Source organism: Mustelus asterias, unplaced genomic scaffold, assembly GCF_964213995.1.
Source record: "Mustelus asterias unplaced genomic scaffold, sMusAst1.hap1.1 HAP1_SCAFFOLD_1936, whole genome shotgun sequence".
Classification (NCBI taxonomy): domain Eukaryota; kingdom Metazoa; phylum Chordata; class Chondrichthyes; order Carcharhiniformes; family Triakidae; genus Mustelus; species Mustelus asterias.
Window position 1 is genome coordinate 41,717 of NW_027591881.1, and position 22,955 is coordinate 64,671.

Consider the following 22,955-nt stretch of genomic DNA (forward strand, 5'->3'; position numbering starts at 1 on the left):
CACACACACCCCCCACCCCCTCGCCCCACACACACCCCCTCGCCCCACACACACCCCCTCGCCCCACACACACCCCCTCGCCCCCACACACACACACCCCCTCGCCCCACACACACACACCCCCTCGCCCACACACACACACACCCCCTCGCCCCACACACACACACCCCCTCGCCCCACACACACACACCCCCTCGCCCCACACACACACACCCCCTCGCCCCCACACACACCCCCCCTCGCCCCACACACACACACCCCCTCGCCCCACACACACGCACCCCCTCGCCCCCACACACACACACCCCCCGCCCCCACACACACACCCCCTCGCCCCCACACACACACACCCCCTCGCCCCACACACACACCCCCTCGCCCCACACACACACACCCCCTCGCCCCACACACACACACCCCCTCGCCCCACACACGCACACCCCCTCGCCCCCACACACGCACACCCCCCGCCCCCACACACGCACACCCCCCGCCCCCACACACGCACACCCCCCGCCCCCACACACACACACCCCCTCGCCCCACACACACACACACCCCCTCGCCCCCACACACACACACCCCCTCGCCCCACACACACACACACCCTCGCCCCACACACACACACCCCCTCGCCCCCACACACACACCCCCTCGCCCCCACACACACACCCCCTCGCCCCACACACACACACCCCCTCGCCCCCACACACACACCCCCCGCCCCACACACACACACCCCCTCGCCCCCACACACACACACCCCCTCGCCCCCACACACACACCCCCCGCCCCACACACACACACCCCCTCGCCCCACACACACACACCCCCTCGCCCACACACACACACCCCCTCGCCCACACACACACACACCCCCTCGCCCACACACACACACCCCCTCGCCCACACACACACACCCCCCTCGCCCACACACACACACACCCCCTCGCCCACACACACACACACCCCCTCGCCCCCACACACACCCCCTCGCCCCACACACACACACCCCCTCGCCCCCACACACACACACCCCCTCGCCCCACACACACACACCCCCTCGCCCCACACACACACACCCCCTCGCCCCACACACCCCCTCGCCCCCACACACGCACACCCCCTCGCCCCCACACACGCACACCCCCTCGCCCCCACACACGCACACCCCCCGCCCCCACACACACAGCCCCTCGCCCCCACACACACACACCCCCCCGCCCCCCCACACACACACCCCCTCGCCCCACACACACACCCCCTCGCCCCCACACACACACACCCCCTCGCCCCACACACACACACCCCCTCGCCCCACACACACACACCCCCTCGCCCCACACACACCCCCTCGCCCCCACACACACACCCCCTCGCCCCCACACACACACACCCCCTCGCCCCACACACACACACCCCCTCGCCCCACACACACACACCCCCTCGCCCCACACACACACACCCCCTCGCCCCACACACACACACCCCCTCGCCCCACACACACACACCCCCTCGCCCCACACACACACACCCCCTCGCCCCACACACACACACCCCCTCGCCCCACACACACACACCCCCTCGCCCCACACACACACACCCCCTCGCCCCACACACACACACCCCCTCGCCCCCACACACACCCCCCCTCGCCCCACACACACGCACCCCCTCGCCCCACACACACGCACCCCCTCGCCCCCACACACACACACCCCCCGCCCCCACACACACACCCCCCCGCCCCCACACACACACACCCCCCCGCCCCCACACACACACCCCCTCGCCCCCACACACACATACCCCCTCGCCCCCACACACGCATACCCCCTCGCCCCCACACACGCACACCCCCTCGCCCCCACACACGCACACCCCCTCGTCCCCACAGACGCACACCCCCCGCCCCCACACACACACACACCCTCGCCCCACACACACACACCCTCGCCACACACACACACACCCCCTCGCCCCACACACACCCCCTCGCCCCACACACACCCCCTCGCCCCACACACACCCCCTCGCCCCACACACACCCCCTCGCCCCACACACACCCCCTCACCCCACACACACCCCCTCGCCCCACACACACACACCCCCTCGCCCCCACACACACACCCCCCCTCGCCCCACACACACACCCCCCCTCGCCCCACACACGCACACCCCCCGCCCCCACACACACACCCCCTCGCCCCCACACACACACACCCCCTCGCCCCACACACACACCCCCTCGCCCCACACACGCACACCCCCTCGCCCCCACACACGCACACCCCCTCGCCCCACACACGCACACCCCCTCGCCCCCACACACGCACACCCCCCGCCCCCACACACGCACACCCCCCGCCCCCACACACGCACACCCCCCGCCCCCACACACACACACCCCCTCGCCCCACACACACACACACCCCCTCGCCCCCACACACACACACCCCCTCGCCCCACACACACACACACCCTCGCCCCACACACACACACCCCCTCGCCCCCACACACACACCCCCTCGCCCCCACACACACACCCCCTCGCCCCCACACACACACCCCCTCGCCCCCACACACACACCCCCCGCCCCACACACACACACCCCCTCGCCCCCACACACACACACCCCCTCGCCCCCACACACACACCCCCCGCCCCACACACACACACCCCCTCGCCCCACACACACACACCCCCTCGCCCACACACACACACACCCCCTCGCCCACACACACACACCCCCTCGCCCACACACACACACCCCCCTCGCCCACACACACACACACCCCCTCGCCCACACACACACACACCCCCTCGCCCCCACACACACCCCCTCGCCCCACACACACACACCCCCTCGCCCCCACACACACACACCCCCTCGCCCCACACACACACACCCCCTCGCCCCACACACACACACCCCCTCGCCCCACACACCCCCTCGCCCCCACACACGCACACCCCCTCGCCCCCACACACGCACACCCCCTCGCCCCCACACACGCACACCCCCCGCCCCCACACACACAGCCCCTCGCCCCCACACACACACACCCCCCCGCCCCCCCACACACACACCCCCTCGCCCCACACACACACCCCCTCGCCCCCACACACACACACCCCCTCGCCCCACACACACACACCCCCTCGCCCCACACACACACACCCCCTCGCCCCACACACACCCCCTCGCCCCCACACACACACCCCCTCGCCCCCACACACACACACCCCCTCGCCCCACACACACACACCCCCTCGCCCCACACACACACACCCCCTCGCCCCACACACACACACCCCCTCGCCCCACACACACACACCCCCTCGCCCCACACACACACACCCCCTCGCCCCACACACACACACCCCCTCGCCCCACACACACACACCCCCTCGCCCCACACACACACACCCCCTCGCCCCACACACACACACCCCCTCGCCCCACACACACACACCCCCTCGCCCCCACACACACAACCCCTCGCCCCCACACACGCACAACCCCTCGCCCCCACACACGCACACCCCCTCGCCCCACACACGCACACCCCCCCGCCCCCACACACGCACACCCCCTCGCCCCACACACACACACCCCCTCGCCCCACACACACACACCCCCTCGCCCCACACACACACCCCCTCGCCCCACACACACACACACCCCCCCGCCCCCACACACACCCCCTCGCGCCCACACACACACACCCCCTCGCCCCCACACACGCACACCCCCCCGCCCCCACACACACACACCCCCTCGCCCCCACACACACACACCCCCCCGCCCCCACACACACACACCCCATCGCCCCCACACACACACACCCTCGCCCCCACACACACACACCCCCTCGCCCCCACACACACACACCCCCCCGCCCCCACACACACACACCCCCTCGCCCCCACACACACACACCCCCCGCCCCCACACACGCACACCCCCTCGCCCCCACACACGCACACCCCCCGCCCCCACACACGCACACCCCCCGCCCCCACACACGCACACCCCCCGCCCCCACACACACACACCCCCTCGCCCCACACACACACACCCCCTCGCCCCCACACACACACACCCCCGGCCCCACACACGCACACCCCCTCGCCCCCACACACGCACACCCCCTCGCCCCCACACACACACACCCCCTCGCCCCCACACACACACACCCCCTCGCCCCCACACACACACACCCCCTCGCCCCCACACACACACACCCCCTCGCCCCCACACACACACACACCCCCTCGCCCCCACACACACACACCCCCTCGCCCCCACACACACACACCCCCTCGCCCCCACACACACACACCCCCTCGCCCCCACACACACACACCCCCTCGCCCCACACACACACCCCCTCGCCCCCTCGAACCTCCTACAGTCCCTACACCCCCTCCCTATCTCTGTAACCTCCTCCAGCTCCCTACACCCCCTCCCTATCTCTGTAACCCCCTCCAGCCCCTACATCCCCTCCCTATCTCTGTAACCTCCTCCAGCCCCCTACACCCCTCCCTATCTCTGTAACCTCCTCCAGCTCCCTACACCCACTCCCTATCTCTGTAACCTCCTCCAGCCCCCTACACCCCCCTCCCTATCTCTGTAACCCCCTCCAGCTCCCTACACCCACTCCCTATCTCTGAAACCCCCTCCAGCCCCTACACCCCCTCCCTATCTCTGTAACCTCCTCCAGCTCCCTACACCCACTCCCTATCTCTGTAACCTCCTCCAGCCCCTACACCCCCTCCCTATCTCTGTAACCTCCTCCAGCCCCTACACCCTCGGGTTGTGTTCACACACCTTTTTTCAGCCGATATTGATTCTTCGCATTGATTACGAGCGATCCTTCTCGGAATTCGATTCCCATGGCAAACCTTCAACAGAAAACACATTCACCTTCGATTAGAGTCAGGCTGGTACACAGCGTGTTCTCCTGGGCCACGCCGCACGGTGCTGAGGGAGCGCCGCACTGTGGGAGGGTCAGTGCTCAGGGAGCGCCGCACTGTGGGAGGGTCAGTGCTCAGGGAGCGCCGCACTGTGGGAGGGTCAGTGCTCAGGGAGCGCCGCACTGTGGGAGGGTCAGTGCTCAGGGAGCGCCGCACTGTGGGAGGGTCAGTGCTCAGGGAGCGCCGCACTGTGGGAGGGTCAGTGCTCAGGGAGCGCCGCACTGTGGGAGGGTCAGTGCTCAGGGAGCGCCGCACTGTGGGAGGGTCAGTGCTCAGGGAGCGCCGCACTGTGGGAGGGTCGGTGCTCAGGGAGCGCTGCACTGTGGGAGGGTCGGTGCTGAGGGAGCGCCGCACTGTGGGAGGGTCAGTGCTGAGGGAGCGCCGCACTGTGGGAGGGTCAGTGCTGAGGGAGCGCCGCACTGTGGGAGGGTCAGTGCTGAGGGAGCGCCGCACTGTGGGAGGGTCAGTGCTGAGGGAGCGCCGCACTGTGGGAGGGTCAGTGCTGAGGGAGCGCCGCACTGTGGGAGGGTCAGTGCTGAGGGAGCGCCGCACTGTGGGAGGGTCAGTGCTGAGGGAGCGCCGCACTGTGGGAGGGTCAGTGCTGAGGGAGCGCCGCACTGTGGGAGGGTCAGTGCTGAGGGAGCGCCGCACTGTGGAAGGTGCTGGAACACGACAGATTTCTCACCCCAGGTTCTTGGTGATTTTCCCCATCAGCTCAGGTTTCTCCTGCTTCACGAAAGCCATCACATTCTGGTAAACATCTGAGATCTTGGCACCTGCATTGGCGGAGAGAGAGAGGCAGAGAGAGAGAGGGAGAGAGGCAGAGAGAGAGACAGAGAGGCAGAGAGAGGGAGAGAGAGAGAGGCAGAGAGAGGGAGAGAGAGAGAGGCAGAGAGAGAGACAGAGAGGCAGAGAGAGGGAGAGAGAGAGAGAGAGAGAGAGGCAGAGAGAGAGAGAGAGAGAGACACAGAGAGATAGAGAGAGAAACGGAGAGAGAGAGATGCAGAGAGAGAGAGAGAGGCAGAGAGAGAGAGAGATTACAAATCAAACCACCCACCAACTAAACTGCCCGTGAAATTGAGGAACGGAAGGTCAAGAAATGTAGTTCAAGAATACGTCAGGATGATCAGCCCCTCTCCCCGAGCCTGTTCCACAGGAACAGGAGGCCATTCAGCCCCTCTCCTCGAGCCTGTTACACAGGAACAGGAGGAGGCCATTCAGCCCCTCTCCTCGAGCCTGTTACACAGGGACAGGAGGAGCCCATTCAGCCCCTCTCCCCGAGCCTGTAACACAGGGACAGGAGGCCATTCAGCCCCTCTCCCCGAGCCTGTTCCACAGGAACAGGAGGCCATTCAGCCCCTCTCCTCGAGCCTGTTACACAGGAACAGGAGGAGGCCATTCAGCCCCTCTCCTCGAGCCTGTTACACAGGGACAGGAGGAGCCCATTCAGCCCCTCTCCCCGAGCCTGTAACACAGGGACAGGAGGCCATTCAGCCCCTCTCCTCGAGCCTGTTACACAGGAACAGGAGGAGGCCATTCAGCCCCTCTCCCCGAGCCTGTTACACAGGGACAGGAGGAGGCCATTCAGCCCCTCTCCTCGAGCCTGTTCCACAGGAACAGGCCATTCAGCCCCTCTCCTCGAGCCTGTTCCACAGGAACAGGAGGAGGCCATTCAGCCCCTCTCTCTCCTCGAGCCTGTTCCACAGGAACAGGAGGAGGCCATTCAGCCCCTCTCTCTCCAGCCTGTTCCTCAGGGACAGGAGGAGGCCATTCAGCCCCTCTCCTCGAGCCTGTTCCTCAGGGACAGGAGGAGGCCATTCAGCCCCTCTCCTCGAGCCTGTTCCACAGGGACAGGAGAAGGCCATTCAGCCCCTCTCCTCGAGCCTGTTACACAGGGACAGGAGGAGGCCATTCAGCCCCTCTCCCCGAGCCTGTCACACAGGGACAGGAGGAGGCCATTCAGCCCCTCTCCTCGAGCCTGTTCCACAGGGACAGGAGGAGGCCATTCAGCCCCTCTCCTCGAGCCTGTTCCACAGGGACAGGAGGAGGCCATTCAGCCCCTCTCCCTGAGCCTGTTCCACAGGTACAGGAGGAGCCCATTCAGCCCCTCTCCCTGAGCCTGTTCCCCAGGTACAGGAGGAGCCCATTCAGCCCCTCTCTCTCTCCAGCCTGTTACACAGGAACAGGAGGCCATTCAGCCCCTCTCCCCGAGCCTGTTACACAGGGACAGGAGGAGGCCATTCAGCCCCTCTCTCTCCAGCCTGTTACACAGGAACAGGAGGAGACCATTCAGCCCCTCTCTCTCTCTCTCTCACGAGCCTGTTACACAGGTACAGGAGGAGCCCATTCAGCCCCTCTCCCCGAGCCTGTTACACAGGAACAGGAGGAGGCCATTCAGCCCCTCTCCTCGAGCCTGTTCCACAGGGACAGGAGGAGCCCATTCAGCCCCTCTCCCCGAGCCTGTTCCACAGGGACAGGAGGAGCCCATTCAGCCCCTCTCCCCGAGCCTGTTACACAGGAACAGGAGGAGGCCATTCAGGCCCTCACCTCGAGCCTGTTAAACAGGAACAGGAAGAGGCCATTCAGCCCCTCTCCTCCAGCCTGTAACACAGGGACAAGAGGAGGCCATTCAGCCCCTCTCCCGAGGCTGTACACAGGGACAGGAGGAGGCCTTTCAGCCCCACGAGCCTGTTACACAGGAACAGGAGGAGGCCATTCAGCCCCTCTCCCCGAGGCTGTACACAGGTACAGGAGGAGGCCATTCAGCCCCACGAGCCTGTTACACAGGAACAGGAAGAGGCCAGTCGAGCGGGGGCTTCCTTGTCCTGGATGGTGTGAAGCTTCTCGAGTGTTGTTGGGAGCCGCCCCCATCCAGGCGAGTGGAGAATATTCCATCACACTCCTGACTTGTGTCCTTGTAGATGGTGGACAGGCTTTGGGGAGTCAGGAGGTGAGTGACTCTCCGCAGGATTCCCAGCCTCTGACCTGCTCTCGTAGCTGCTGTGTTCACTTGGCAAGTCCAGTTGAGTTTCTGGTCCATGGTAACCCCAAGGATTGGGGACACTCGGGGATTCAGCGATGGTCACACCATTGAACGTCAAGGGGTGGCGGTTAGACTCTTATTGGCGATGGTCATTGCCTGAGAGGGGGGGGGCGCTGGGAGGTTGTCGAGGTCCCCAGAGATGGACTCAGAAGCAGTTTCCAGGCGAGTGGGCACCATGGTTGGAGAGATCGGGAATAGCTGGGGGTCGGTCAGCGTAGAGCAGAGACTTGGATTCATTACTGTCGCAAGTATTAACAGTGAAAACTATTGTTTCTTGTGCGCTGTACTGACAAAGCATACCGTTCATAGAGAAGGAAAGGAGAGGGTGCAGAATGTAGTCATAGAATCTGACAGTGCAGAAGGAGGCCATTCGGCCCATCAAGTCTGCACCGACCACAATCCCACCCAGGCGCTATTCCCACAATCCCTTGCATTTACCCTAGCTAGTCCCCCGACACTACAGGGCAATTTAGCATGGCCAATCCCCCTAACCTACACATCTTTGGACACTAAGGGGCAATTTAGCATGGCCAATCCCCCTCACCTACACATCTTTGGACACTAAGGGGCAATTTAGCATGGCCAATCCCCCTCACCTACACATCTTTGGACACTAAGGGGCAATTTAGCATGGCCAATCCCCCTCACCTACACATCTTTGGACACTAAGGGGCAATTTAGCATGGTCAATCCCCCTAACCTACACATCTTTGGACACTAAGGGGCAATTTAGCATGGCCAATCCCCCTCACCTACACATCTTTGGACAGTAAGGGACAATTTAGCATGGCCAATCCACCCTAACCTACACATCTTTGGACACTAAGGGACAATTTAGCATAGCCAATCCACCTAACCTGCACATCTTTGGACACTAAGGGGCAATTTAGCATGGCCAATCCAACTAACCCACACATCTTTGGACACTACAGGGCAATTTAGCATGGCCAATCCACCCTAACCTACACATCTTTGGACACTAAGGGACAATTTAGCATGGCCAATCCACCTAACCTACACATCTTTGGACACTAAGGGACAATTTAGCATGGCCAATCCAACTAACCCACACATCTTTGGACACTACAGGGCAATTTAGCATGGCCAATCCCCCTAACCTACACATCTTTGGACACTAAGGGACAATTTAGCATGGCCAATCCCCCTAACCTACACATCTTTGGACACTAAGGGACAATTTAGCATGGCCAATCCCCCTCACCTACACATCTTTGGACACTAAGGGGCAATTTAGCATGGCCAATCCCCCTCACCTACACATCTTTGGACACTAAGGGGCAATTTAGCATGGCCAATCCCCCTCACCTACACATCTTTGGACACTAAGGGGCAATTTAGCATGGTCAATCCCCCTAACCTACACATCTTTGGACACTAAGGGGCAATTTAGCATGGCCAATCCCCCTCACCTACACATCTTTGGACAGTAAGGGACAATTTAGCATGGCCAATCCACCCTAACCTACACATCTTTGGACACTAAGGGACAATTTAGCATAGCCAATCCACCTAACCTGCACATCTTTGGACACTAAGGGGCAATTTAGCATGGCCAATCCAACTAACCCACACATCTTTGGACACTACAGGGCAATTTAGCATGGCCAATCCACCCTAACCTACACATCTTTGGACACTAAGGGACAATTTAGCATGGCCAATCCACCTAACCTACACATCTTTGGACACTAAGGGACAATTTAGCATGGCCAATCCAACTAACCCACACATCTTTGGACACTACAGGGCAATTTAGCATGGCCAATCCCCCTAACCTACACATCTTTGGACACTAAGGGACAATTTAGCATGGCCAATCCCCCTAACCTACACATCTTTGGACACTAAGGGACAATTTAGCATGGCCAATCCCCCTAACCTGCACATCTTTGGACAGTAAGGGGCAATTTAGCATGGCCAATCCACCTAACCTACACATCTTTGGACACTAAGGGACAATTTAGCATGGTCAATCCCCCTAACCTACACATCTTTGGACACTACAGGGCAATTTAGCACGGCCAATCCCCCTCACCTGCATATCTTTGGACACTAAGGGGCAATTTAGCATGGCCAATCCACTCAACCTGCACATCTTTGGATACTAAGGGACAATTTAGCATGGCCAATCCACCTAACCTGCACATCTTTGGACACTAAGGGGCAATTTAGCATGGCCAATCCACCTAACCTACACATCTTTGGAGAGTGGGAGGAAACCGGAGCACCCGGAGGAAACCCACGCAGACACGGGGAGAACGTGCAGACTCCACACAGACAGTGACCCAGGCCGGGAATCGAACCCGGGTCCCAGGCGCTGTGAGGCAGCAGCGCTAACCCACTGTGCCACCATACAGTCATAGCTAGGGTGAAGAGAAAAATCAACTTAATGCAAGTTAAGTCCATTCAAAAGTCTGACAGCAGCAGGGAAGAAGCTGTTCTTGAGTCGGTCGGTACGTGACCTCAGACTTTTGTATCTTTTTCCCCGACGGAAGAAGGTGGAAGAGAGAATGTCCGGGGTGTGTGGGGGGGGTCCTTAATTATGCCGGCTGCTTTTCCCCGAGGCAGCGGGAAGTGTAGACAGAGTCAATGGATGGGAGGCTGGGTTTGCGTGATGGATTGGGCTACATTCACGACCCTTTTGTAGTTCCTTGCGGTCATGGGCAGTGCAGGAGCCCCAGACCAAGCTGTGATACAACCAGAAAGAATGCTTTCTCTGGGGCATCTGTAAAAGTTGGTGAGAGTCGTAGCTGACATGCCAAATTTCCTTAGTCTCCTGAGAAAGTAGAGGCGTTGGTGGGGCTTTCTTAACGATAGTGTCGGCATGGGGGGGACCAGGACAGGTTGTTGGTGATCTGGACACCTAAAGGTTGAAGGTTAAGAGGGAGACTTAACTGAGCAGTTGAGACTCCAGAAGGACTGGGATGGCTGACTGACCTTTCACAGCCGGTGTGGCCGTCTACCAGACCACCCGCAGTCCCACCGACCCCTGTCTACCACACCACCCGCAGTCCCACCCACCCCTGTCTACCACACCACCCGCAGTCCCACCGACCCCCGTCTACCAGACCACCCGCAGTCCCACCTACCCCTGTCTACCAGACCACCCGCAGTCCCACCGACCCCTGTCTACCAGACCACCCGCAGTCCCACCCACCCCTGTCTACCAGACCACCCGCAGTCCCACCTACCCCTGTCTACCAGACCACCCGCAGTCCCACCCACCCCTGTCTACCAGACCACCCGCAGTCCCACCTACCCCTGTCTACCACACCACCCGCAGTCCCACCGACCCCTGTCTACCAGACCACCCGCAGTCCCACCGACCCCTGTCTACCAGACCACCCACAGTCCCACCCACCCCTGTCTACCACACCACCCGCAGTCCCACCGACCCCTGTCTACCACACCACCCGCAGTCCCACCGACCCCTGTCTACCAGACCACCCGCAGTCCCACCCACCCCTGTCTACCAGACCACCCGCAGTCCCACCGACCCCTGTCTACCAGACCACCCGCAGTCCCACCTACCCCTGTCTACCAGACCACCCGCAGTCCCACCGACCCGTCTACCACACCACCCGCAGTCCCACCCACCCCTGTCTACCAGACCACCCGCAGTCCCACCTACCCCTGTCTACCACACCACCCGCAGTCCCACCTACCCCTGTCTACCACACCACCCGCAGTCCCACCCACCCCTGTCTACCACACCACCCGCAGTCCCACCGACCCCTGTCTACCACACCACCCGCAGTCCCACCGACCCCTGTCTACCACACCACCCGCAGTCCCACCTACCCCTGTCTACCACACCACCCGCAGTCCCACCTACCCCTGTCTACCAGACCACCCGCAGTCCCACCTACCCCTGTCTACCACACCACCCGCAGTCCCACCTACCCCTGTCTACCACACCACCCGCAGGCCCACCTACCCCTGTCTACCAGACCACCCACAGTCCCACCGACCCGTCTACCAGACCACCCGCAGTCCCACCTACCCCTGTCTACCAGACCACCCGCAGTCCCACCGACCCCTGTCTACCACACCACCCGCAGTCCCACCTACCCCTGTCTACCAGACCACCCACAGTCCCACCGACCCCTGTCTACCACACCACCCGCAGTCCCACCGACCCCTGTCTACCACACCACCCGCAGTCCCACCTACCCCTGTCTACCAGACCACCCGCAGTCCCACCCACCCCTGTCTACCAGACCACCCGCAGTCCCACCCACCCCTGTCTACCAGACCACCCGCAGTCCCACCCACCCCTGTCTACCAGACCACCCGCAGTCCCACCCACCCCTGTCTACCAGACCACCCGCAGTCCCACCCACCCCTGTCTACCAGACCACCCGCAGTCCCACCTACCCCTGTCTACCAGACCACCCGCAGTCCCACCCACCCCTGTCTACCAGACCACCCGCAGTCCCACCCACCCCTGTCTACCAGACCACCCGCAGTCCCACCGACCCCTGTCTACCAGACCACCCGCAGTCCCACCGACCCCTGTCTACCAGACCACCCGCAGTCCCACCGACCCCTGTCTACCAGACCACCCGCAGTCCCACCTACCCCTGTCTACCACACCACCCGCAGTCCCACCCACCCCTGTCTACCACACCACCCGCAGTCCCACCGACCCCTGTCTACCACACCACCCGCAGTCCCACCCACCCCTGTCTACCACACCACCCGCAGTCCCACCCACCCCTGTCTACCAGACCACCCGCAGTCCCACCTACCCCTGTCTACCACACCACCCGCAGTCCCACCCACCCCTGTCTACCAGACCACCCGCAGTCCCACCGACCCCTGTCTACCACACCACCCGCAGTCCCACCCACCCCTGTCTACCAGACCACCCGCAGTCCCACCCACCCCTGTCTACCAGACCACCCGCAGTCCCACCCACCCCTGTCTACCACACCACCCGCAGTCCCACCCACCCGTCTACCACACCACCCGCAGTCCCACCTACCCCTGTCTACCACACCACCCGCAGTCCCACCTACCCCTGTCTACCAGACCACCCGCAGTCCCACCTACCCGTCTACCAGACCACCCGCAGTCCCACCCACCCCTGTCTACCACACCACCCGCAGTCCCACCCACCCCTGTCTACCAGACCACCCGCAGTCCCACCTACCCCTGTCTACCACACCACCCGCAGTCCCACCTACCCCTGTCTACCAGACCACCCGCAGTCCCACCCACCCCTGTCTACCAGACCACCCACAGTCCCACCTACCCCTGTCTACCACACCACCCGCAGTCCCACCTACCCCTGTCTACCACACCACCCGCAGTCCCACCCACCCCTGTCTACCAGACCACCCGCAGTCCCACCGACCCCTGTCTACCAGACCACCCGCAGTCCCACCTACCCCTGTCTACCAGACCACCCGCAGTCCCACCCACCCCTGTCTACCAGACCACCCGCAGTCCCACCCACCCCTGTCTACCACACCACCCGCAGTCCCACCGACCCCTGTCTACCAGACCACCCGCAGTCCCACCCACCCCTGTCTACCAGACCACCCGCAGTCCCACCTACCCCTGTCTACCACACCACCCACAGTCCCACCTACCCCTGTCTACCACACCACCCGCAGTCCCACCTACCCCTGTCTACCACACCACCCGCAGTCCCACCGACCCCTGTCTACCAGACCACCCGCAGTCCCACCGACCCCTGTCTACCAGACCACCCGCAGGCCCACCGACCCGTCTACCAGACCACCCGCAGTCCCACCCACCCCTGTCTACCACACCACCCGCAGTCCCACCTACCCCTGTCTACCAGACCACCCGCAGTCCCACCGACCCCTGTCTACCACACCACCCGCAGTCCCACCTACCCCTGTCTACCACACCACCCGCAGGCCCACCGACCCCTGTCTACCACACCACCCGCAGTCCCACCGACCCCTGTCTACCACACCACCCGCAGTCCCACCTACCCCTGTCTACCACACCACCCGCAGTCCCACCGACCCGTCTACCAGACCACCCGCAGTCCCACCGACCCCTGTCTACCAGACCACCCGCAGTCCCACCGACCCCTGTCTACCACACCACCCGCAGTCCCACCGACCCCTGTCTACCAGACCACCCGCAGTCCCACCTACCCCTGTCTACCAGACCACCCGCAGTCCCACCGACCCCTGTCTACCAGACCACCCGCAGTCCCACCTACCCCTGTCTACCACACCACCCGCAGTCCCACCGACCCCTGTCTACCACACCACCCGCAGTCCCACCGACCCCTGTCTACCAGACCACCCGCAGTCCCACCGACCCCTGTCTACCAGACCACCCGCAGTCCCACCGACCCCTGTCTACCACACCACCCACAGTCCCACCGACCCGTCTACCACACCACCCGCAGTCCCACCTACCCCTGTCTACCACACCACCCGCAGTCCCACCTACCCCTGTCTACCACACCACCCGCAGTCCCACCGACCCGTCTACCAGACCACCCGCAGGCCCACCGACCCCTGTCTACCAGACCACCCGCAGTCCCACCTACCCCTGTCTACCACACCACCCGCAGTCCCACCGACCCGTCTACCAGACCACCCGCAGTCCCACCTACCCCTGTCTACCAGACCACCCGCAGTCCCACCCACCCCTGTCTACCACACCACCCGCAGTCCCACCTACCCCTGTCTACCAGACCACCCGCAGTCCCACCTACCCCTGTCTACCACACCACCCGCAGTCCCACCCACCCCTGTCTACCAGACCACCCGCAGTCCCACCTACCCCTGTCTACCAGACCACCCGCAGTCCCACCGACCCCTGTCTATCAGACCACCCGCAGTCCCACCGACCCCTGTCTACCACACCACCCGCAGTCCCACCTACCCCTGTCTACCAGACCACCCGCAGTCCCACCGACCCCTGTCTACCAGACCACCCACAGTCCCACCGACCCCTGTCTATCAGACCACCCGCAGTCCCACCGACCCCTGTCTACCAGACCACCCACAGTCCCACCTACCCCTGTCTACCAGACCACCCACAGTCCATCCGACCCGTCTATCAGACCACCCGCAGTCCCACCTACCCCTGTCTACCAGACCACCCGCAGTCCCACCTACCCCTGTCTACCAGACCACCCGCAGTCCCACCGACCCGTCTACCAGACCACCCGCAGTCCCACCCACCCCTGTCTACCACACCACCCGCAGTCCCACCTACCCCTGTCTACCAGACCACCCGCAGTCCCACCTACCCGTCTACCACACCACCCGCAGTCCCACCCACCCCTGTCTACCACACCACCCGCAGTCCCACCGACCCCTGTCTACCAGACCACCCGCAGTCCCACCTACCCCTGTCTACCAGACCACCCGCAGTCCCACCCACCCCTGTCTACCACACCACCCGCAGTCCCACCGACCCCTGTCTACCAGACCACCCACAGTCCCACCCACCCCTGTCTACCAGACCACCCGCAGTCCCACCTACCCCTGTCTACCACACCACCCGCAGTCCCACCGACCCCTGTCTACCAGACCACCCACAGTCCCACCCACCCCTGTCTACCAGACCACCCGCAGTCCCACCGACCCCTGTCTACCAGACCACCCGCAGTCCCACCTACCCCTGTCTACCAGACCACCCGCAGTCCCACCTACCCCTGTCTACCAGACCACCCGCAGTCCCACCTACCCCTGTCTACCAGACCACCCGCAGTCCCACCTACCCCTGTCTACCACACCACCCGCAGTCCCACCGACCCGTCTACCACACCACCCGCAGTCCCACCCACCCCTGTCTACCACACCACCCGCAGTCCCACCTACCCCTGTCTACCACACCACCCGCAGTCCCACCGACCCGTCTACCAGACCACCCGCAGTCCCACCTACCCCTGTCTACCAGACCACCCGCAGTCCCACCGACCCCTGTCTACCACACCACCCGCAGTCCCACCTACCCCTGTCTACCACACCACCCGCAGTCCCACCGACCCCTGTCTTCCAGACCACCCGCAGTCCCACCTACCCCTGTCTACCACACCACCCGCAGTCCCACCTACCCCTGTCTACCACACCACCCGCAGTCCCACCCACCCCTGTCTACCAGACCACCCGCAGTCCCACCTACCCGTCTACCAGACCACCCGCAGTCCCACCTACCCCTGTCTACCACACCACCCGCAGTCCCACCGACCCCTGTCTACCACACCACCCGCAGTCCCACCTACCCCTGTCTACCAGACCACCCGCAGTCCCACCCACCCCTGTCTACCAGACCACCCGCAGTCCCACCGACCCCTGTCTACCACACCACCCGCAGTCGCACCGACCCCTGTCTACCAGACCACCCGCAGTCCCACCTACCCCTGTCTACCAGACCACCCGCAGTCCCACCGACCCGTCTACCAGACCACCCGCAGTCCCACCTACCCCTGTCTACCACACCACCCGCAGTCCCACCCACCCGTCTACCACACCACCCGCAGTCCCACCTACCCCTGTCTACCACACCACCCACAGTCCCACCTACCCCTGTCTACCACACCACCCGCAGTCCCACCCACCCCTGTCTACCAGACCACCCGCAGTCCCACCCACCCGTCTACCAGACCACCCGCAGTCCCACCTACCCCTGTCTACCAGACCACCCGCAGTCCCACCTACCCCTGTCTACCACACCACCCGCAGTCCCACCTACCCCTGTCTACCACACCACCCGCAGTCCCACCTACCCCTGTCTACCACACCACCCGCAGTCCCACCTACCCCTGTCTACCACACCACCCACAGTCCCACCTACCCCTGTCTACCAGACCACCCGCAGTCCCACCTACCCCTGTCTACCACACCACCCGCAGTCCCACCGACCCCTGTCTACACCACCCGCAGTCCCACCGACCCCTGTCTACCACACCACCCGCAGTCCCACCTACCCCTGTCTACCACACCACCCGCAGTCCCACCTACCCCTGTCTACCACACCACCCGCAGTCCCACCCACCCGTCTACCACACCACCCGCAGTCCCACCTACCCCTGTCTACCACACCACCCGCAGTCCCACCGACCCCTGTCTACCACACCACCCGCAGTCCCACCCACCCCTGTCTACCACACCACCCGCAGTCCCACCTACCCCTGTCTACCAGACCACCCGCAGTCCCACCTACCCCTGTCTACCAGACCACCCGCAGTCCCACCGACCCCTGTCTACCAGACCACCCGCAGTCCCACCTACCCGTCTACCACACCACCCGCAGTCCCACCTACCCCTGTCTACCACACCACCCGCAGTCCCACCGACCCCTGTCTACCAGACCACCCGCAGTCCCACCTACCCCTGTCGACCACACCACCCACAGTCCCACCTACCCCTGTCTATCACACCACCCGCAGTCCCACCCACCCCTGTCTACCAGACCACCCGCAGTCCCACCCACCCCTGTCTACCACACCACCCGCAGTCCCACCTACCCCTGTCTACCACACCACCCGCAGTCCCACCGACCCCTGCCCCCCCCAGTCCCCGCCCCCACTCACCATTCTTCATTTCCTTCAGTAGCTCCTCCTCTATCTGCAGCAGGAAGTTATACTTGTCCTGCATTTCCTGGGGAGGGTCGACCATGAGGGTGCGCACGATATTGGAGCAGTACGACTTGTAACGGATCCCCATCGCGCACGTGATCGCCCCAAAGTGCATGTGGTTCTTATCGCTGAGCAGAGGCAAGAAGACAGCGTTAGATCATCCCTCTACACTGTCCCCCATCAAACACTCCCAGGACAGGTACAGCACGGGGTTAGATACAGAGTAAAGCTCCGTCTACACTGTCCCCCATCAAACACTCCCAGAACAGGTACAGCACAGGGTTAGATACAGAGTAAAGCTCCGTCTACACTGTCCCCATCGAACACTCCCAGGACAGGTACAGCACGGGGTTAGATACATCGTAAAGCTCCGTCTACACTGTCCCCCATCAAACACTCCCAGGACAGGTACAGCACGGGGTTAGATACAGAGTAAAGCTCCCTCTACACTGTCCCCATCAAACACTCCCAGGACAGGTACAGCACGGGGTTAGATACAGAGTAAAGCTCCCTCTACACTGTCCCCATCAAACACTCCCAGGACAGGTACAGCACGGGGTTAGATACAGAGTAAAGCTCCCTCTACACTGTCCCCATCGAACACTCCCAGGACAGGTACAGCACGGGGTTAGATACAGAGTAAAGCTCCCTCTACACTGTCCCCATCAAACACTCCCAGGACAGGGACAGCACGGGGTTAGATACAGAGTAAAGCTCCCTCCACACTGTCCCCCATCAAACACTTCCAGGACAGGTACAGCACGGGGTTAGATACAGAGTAAAGCTCCCTCTACACTGTCCCCCATCAAACACTCCCAGGACAGGTACAGCACGGGGTTAGATACAGAGTAAAGCTCCCTCTACACTGTCCCCATCAAACACTCCCAGGACAGGGACAGCACGGGGTTAGATACAGAGTAAAGCTCCCTCTACACTGTCCCCATCAAACACTCGCAGGACAGGTACAGCACGGGGTTAGATACAGAGTAAAGCTCCCTCTACACTGTCCCCCCATCAAACACTCCCAGGACAGGGACAGCACGGGGTTAGATACAGAGTAAAGCTCCCTCTACACTGTCCCTATCAAACACTCCCAGGACAGGTACAGCACGGGGTTAGATACAGAGTAAAGCTCCCTCTACACTGTCCCCATCAAACACTCCCAGGACAGGTACAGCACGGGGTTCGATACAGAGTAAAGCTCCCTCGACACTGTCCCCCATCAAACACTCCCAGGACAGGTACAGCACGGGGTTCGATACAGAGTAAAGCTCCCTCTACACTGTCCCCCATCAAACACTCCCAGGACAGGTACAGCACGGGGTTAGATACAGAGTAAAGCTCCCGCTACACTGTCCACATCAAACACTCCCAGGTCAGGTACAGCACGGGGTTAGATACAGACTAAAGCTCCCTCTACACTGTCCCCCCATCAAACACTCCCAGGACAGGTACAGCACGGGGTTAGATACAGAGTAAGGCTCCCGCTACACTGTCCCCCCATCAAACACTCCCAGGACAGGGACAGCACGGGGTTAGATACAGAGTAAAGCTCCCTCTGCACTGTCCCCATCAAACACTCCCAGGACAGGTACAGCACGGGGTTAGATACAGAGTAAAGCTCCCTCTACACTGTCCCCATCAAACACTCCCAGGACAGGTACAGCACAGGGTTAGATACAGAGTAAAGCTCCCTCTACACTGTCCCCATCAAACACTCCCAGGACAGGTACAGCACGGGGTTAGATACAGAGTAAAGCTCCCTCTACACTGTCCCCATCAAACACTCCCAGGACAGGTACAGCACGGGGTTAGATACAGAGTAAAGCTCCCTCTACACTGTCCCCATCAAACACTCCCAGGACAGGTACAGCACGGGGTTAGATACAGAGTAAAGCTCCCTCTACACTGTCCCCCATCAAACACTCCCAGGACAGGTACAGCACGGGGTTAGATACAGAGTAAAGCTCCCTCTACACTGTCCCCATCAAACACTCCCAGGACAGGTACAGCACGGAGTTAGATACAGAGTAAAGCTCCCTCTACACTGTCCCCCATCAAACACTCCCAGGACAGGTACAGCACAGGGTTAGATACAGAGTAAAGCTCCCTCTACACTGTCCCCATCAAACACTCCCAGGACAGGTACAGCACGGAGTTAGATACAGAGTAAAGCTCCCTCTGCACTGTCCCCATCAAACACTCCCAGGACAGGTACAGCACGGGGTTAGATACAGAGTAAAGCTCCCTCTACACTGTCCCCATCAAACACTCCCAGGACAGGTACAGCACGGGGTTAGATACAGAGTAAAGCTCCCTCTACACTGTCCCCCATCAAACACTCCCAGGACAGGTACAGCACGGGGTTAGATACAGAGTAAAGCTCCCTCTACAGTGTCCCCATCAAACACTCCCAGGACAGGTACAGCACGGTGTTAGATACAGAGTAAAGCTCCCTCTACACTGTCCCCCATCAAACACTCCCAGGACAGGTACAGCACGGGGTTAGATACAGAGTAAAGCTCCCTCTACACTGTCCCCATCAAACCCTCCCAGCACAGGTACAGCACGGGGTTAGATACAGAGTAAAGCTCCCTCTACACTGCCCCCCCATCAAACACTCCCAGGACAGGTACAGCACGGGGTTAGATACAGAGTAAATCTCCCTCGAACTCCAGGTAAACAGACACCCACGCCGCGGACCGTTACCTGACGACGCTGAACTTCAGGTTGTAGTTGCCCCCGCTCTGGATGATGGGGGGATAGCACATTTCCACCGTGGATGGGTCTGCTCCCGCGAGGTACTTCTTCTCCTCGATGGCCTTCTCCACCGACTCAGCCAGTTTGCTGTGCCGCACTTTCTGCCGTCGGAGAGGGGGAGAGAGAGAGAGAGAGCGGTTCAAACCACGGCAGGAGCGGCCATCTTACAAAACACAGCGACTGCAGCCACGCCGTTACAGCCCTCTCCCAATCAGTGAAACAATTAAACACCCTGCCCACAGCCTACAGAATCTAGTTACCCACCCTGCCCACAGCCTACAGAATCTAGTTACCCACCCTGCCCACAGCCTACAGAATCTAGTTACCCACCCTGCCCACAGTCTGTCCAGCCCTGTTAGACTTCGGAACATTTCAATCAAATGCCCCCCTCATCCTTCTGAACTCCAATGAATAGAAGCCAAATCAAACAAATCTCTCCTCATCGGACAGTCCTGCCAACCCCAGTGCCAGTCGAGTGAACCTCCTCTATGACAGGGACATCCTTTCTTTGTTAGGGAGACTGTAATGACTCAGGAAGCCGATGAGAAAGGAATGATGACTTATTGCAAATTATAAAGTTAAACCACTACTCTGTGGTGTATATATATATTAGTCCAGGCTTCTGGGAGATCAGGGAGCATTCTGGTGTCACTGACGATGATGTGTGAGGGAACATAGAACATTACAGCGCAGTACAGGCCTTTCGGCCCTCGATGTTGCGCCGACCAGTGGAACCAATCTAAAGCCCCTCTAATCTACACTATTCCAATATCATCCATATGTTTATCCAATAACCATTTAAATGCCCTTAATGTTGGCGAGTCCACTACTGCTGCAGGCAGGGCATTCCACGCCCTTACTACTCTCTGAGTAAAGAACCTACCTCTGACATCTGTCCTATATCTCTCACCCCTCAATTTAAAGCTATGTCCCCTCGTGCTAGCCATCACCATCCGAGGAAAAAGGCTCTCACTATCCACCCTATCTAATCCTCTGATCATCTTGTATGCCTCTATTAAGTCACCTCTTAACCTTCTTCTCTCCAACGAAAACAGCCTCAAGTCCCTCAGCCTTTCCTCATACGATTTTCCCACCATACCAGGCAACATCCTGGTAAATCTTCTCTGCACCCTTTCCAACACTTCCACATCCTTCCTATAATGCGGCGACCAGAACTGTACGCAATACTCCAAGTGCGGCCGCACCAGAGTTTTGTACAGCTGCAGCATGACCTCCTGGCTCCGAAACTCAATCCCTCTACCAATAAAAGCTAACACACCGTACGCCTTCTTAACAACCCTGTCAACAAAGAACAATACAGCACAGGAACAGGCCCTTCGGCCCTCCAAGCCCGCGCCGCTCCCCGGTCCAGGATTGAATCCTGAATCCAGGATCCCCGCCCAATTTTCCAGCCTATCTACATACCAATATCCTATCCACCGAGCTGTCCCTCACAGCTACGATGCTTTGTTCATTACAACCTATTAACTTACCCCCACCCCCCCATTCCAGACCATGTGATCTCCAGGGAGAGGCGAAAACCCAGAGTGAAAAACCCCAGGGCCAATATGGGGAAAAAAAAAATCTGGGAAATTCCTCTCCGACCCCGAGGCGATCGAAACGAGTCCAGGAGATCACAATGGCCCTGATCGGAAAATGCTTCCCAACCCTAGTCATTTCCACTTCCATGAACACCATATGAATTCCCTGCCCCCGAGACAGGTTCCCAACTATCCGCAGTCTCGCTCTGTACTGGCACCAGCAAGATGATCATAGAATGAAGCCTTGAAACGAGAAACAAGGAACAATTAGCCCGCGCCGCTCCCTGGTCCAAACTAGACCACTCTTTTGTATCCCTCCATTCCCACTCCGGTCATATAGCTGTCTAGATAAGTCTTAAACGTTCCCAGTGTGTCCGCCTCCACCACCTTGCCCGGCAACACATTCCAGGCCCCCACGACCCTCTGTGTGAAATATGTCCTTCTGATATCTGTGTTAAACCTCCCCCCCTTCAAAGAACAAAGAACAAAGAACAGTACAGCACAGGAAACAGGCCTTCGGCCCTCCAAGCCTGTGCCGCTCCTTGGTCCAACTAGACCAATCGTTTGTATCCCTCCATTCCCAGGCTGCTCATGTGACTATCCAGGTAAGTCTTAAACGATGTCAGCGTGCCTGCCTCCACCACCCTACTTGGCAGCGCATTCCAGGCCCCCACCACCCTCTGTGTAAAAAACGTCCCTCTGATGTCTGAGTTATACTTCGCCCCTCTCAACCTGGGTGCCAACCTTCAGGGATCTATGCACATGGACACCCAGATCCCTCTGTTCATCCACACTACCAAGTATCTTACCATTAGCCCAGTACTCTGTATTCCTGTTACTCCTTCCAAAGTGAATCACCTCACACTTTTCCGCATTAAACTCCATTTGCCACCTCTCAGCCCAGCTCTGCAGCTTATCTATGTCCCTCTGTAACCTGCCACTTCCCTCCGCACTGCCTACAACTCCACTGACTTTAGTGTCATGCGCAAATTTACTAACCCATCCTTCCACGCTCTCATCCTGGT

At 60.9% G+C, this 22,955-nt stretch overlaps 1 protein-coding gene across 1 annotated transcript in view; it reads right to left on the reverse strand.

The window, feature by feature from the left end:
* supt16h (SPT16 homolog, facilitates chromatin remodeling subunit) overlaps positions 1 to 22,955 on the reverse strand; it is a gene marked incomplete at its 5' end in the record, with an annotated part of 69,324 nt that overhangs the window by 40,685 nt on the left and 5,684 nt on the right. Inside the window, 4 exon segments of the mRNA XM_078206981.1 lie at positions 4,837 to 4,910; positions 5,668 to 5,758; positions 17,585 to 17,757; positions 20,339 to 20,490. Coding sequence (XP_078063107.1) covers positions 4,837 to 4,910; positions 5,668 to 5,758; positions 17,585 to 17,757; positions 20,339 to 20,490 — 490 coding nt within the window.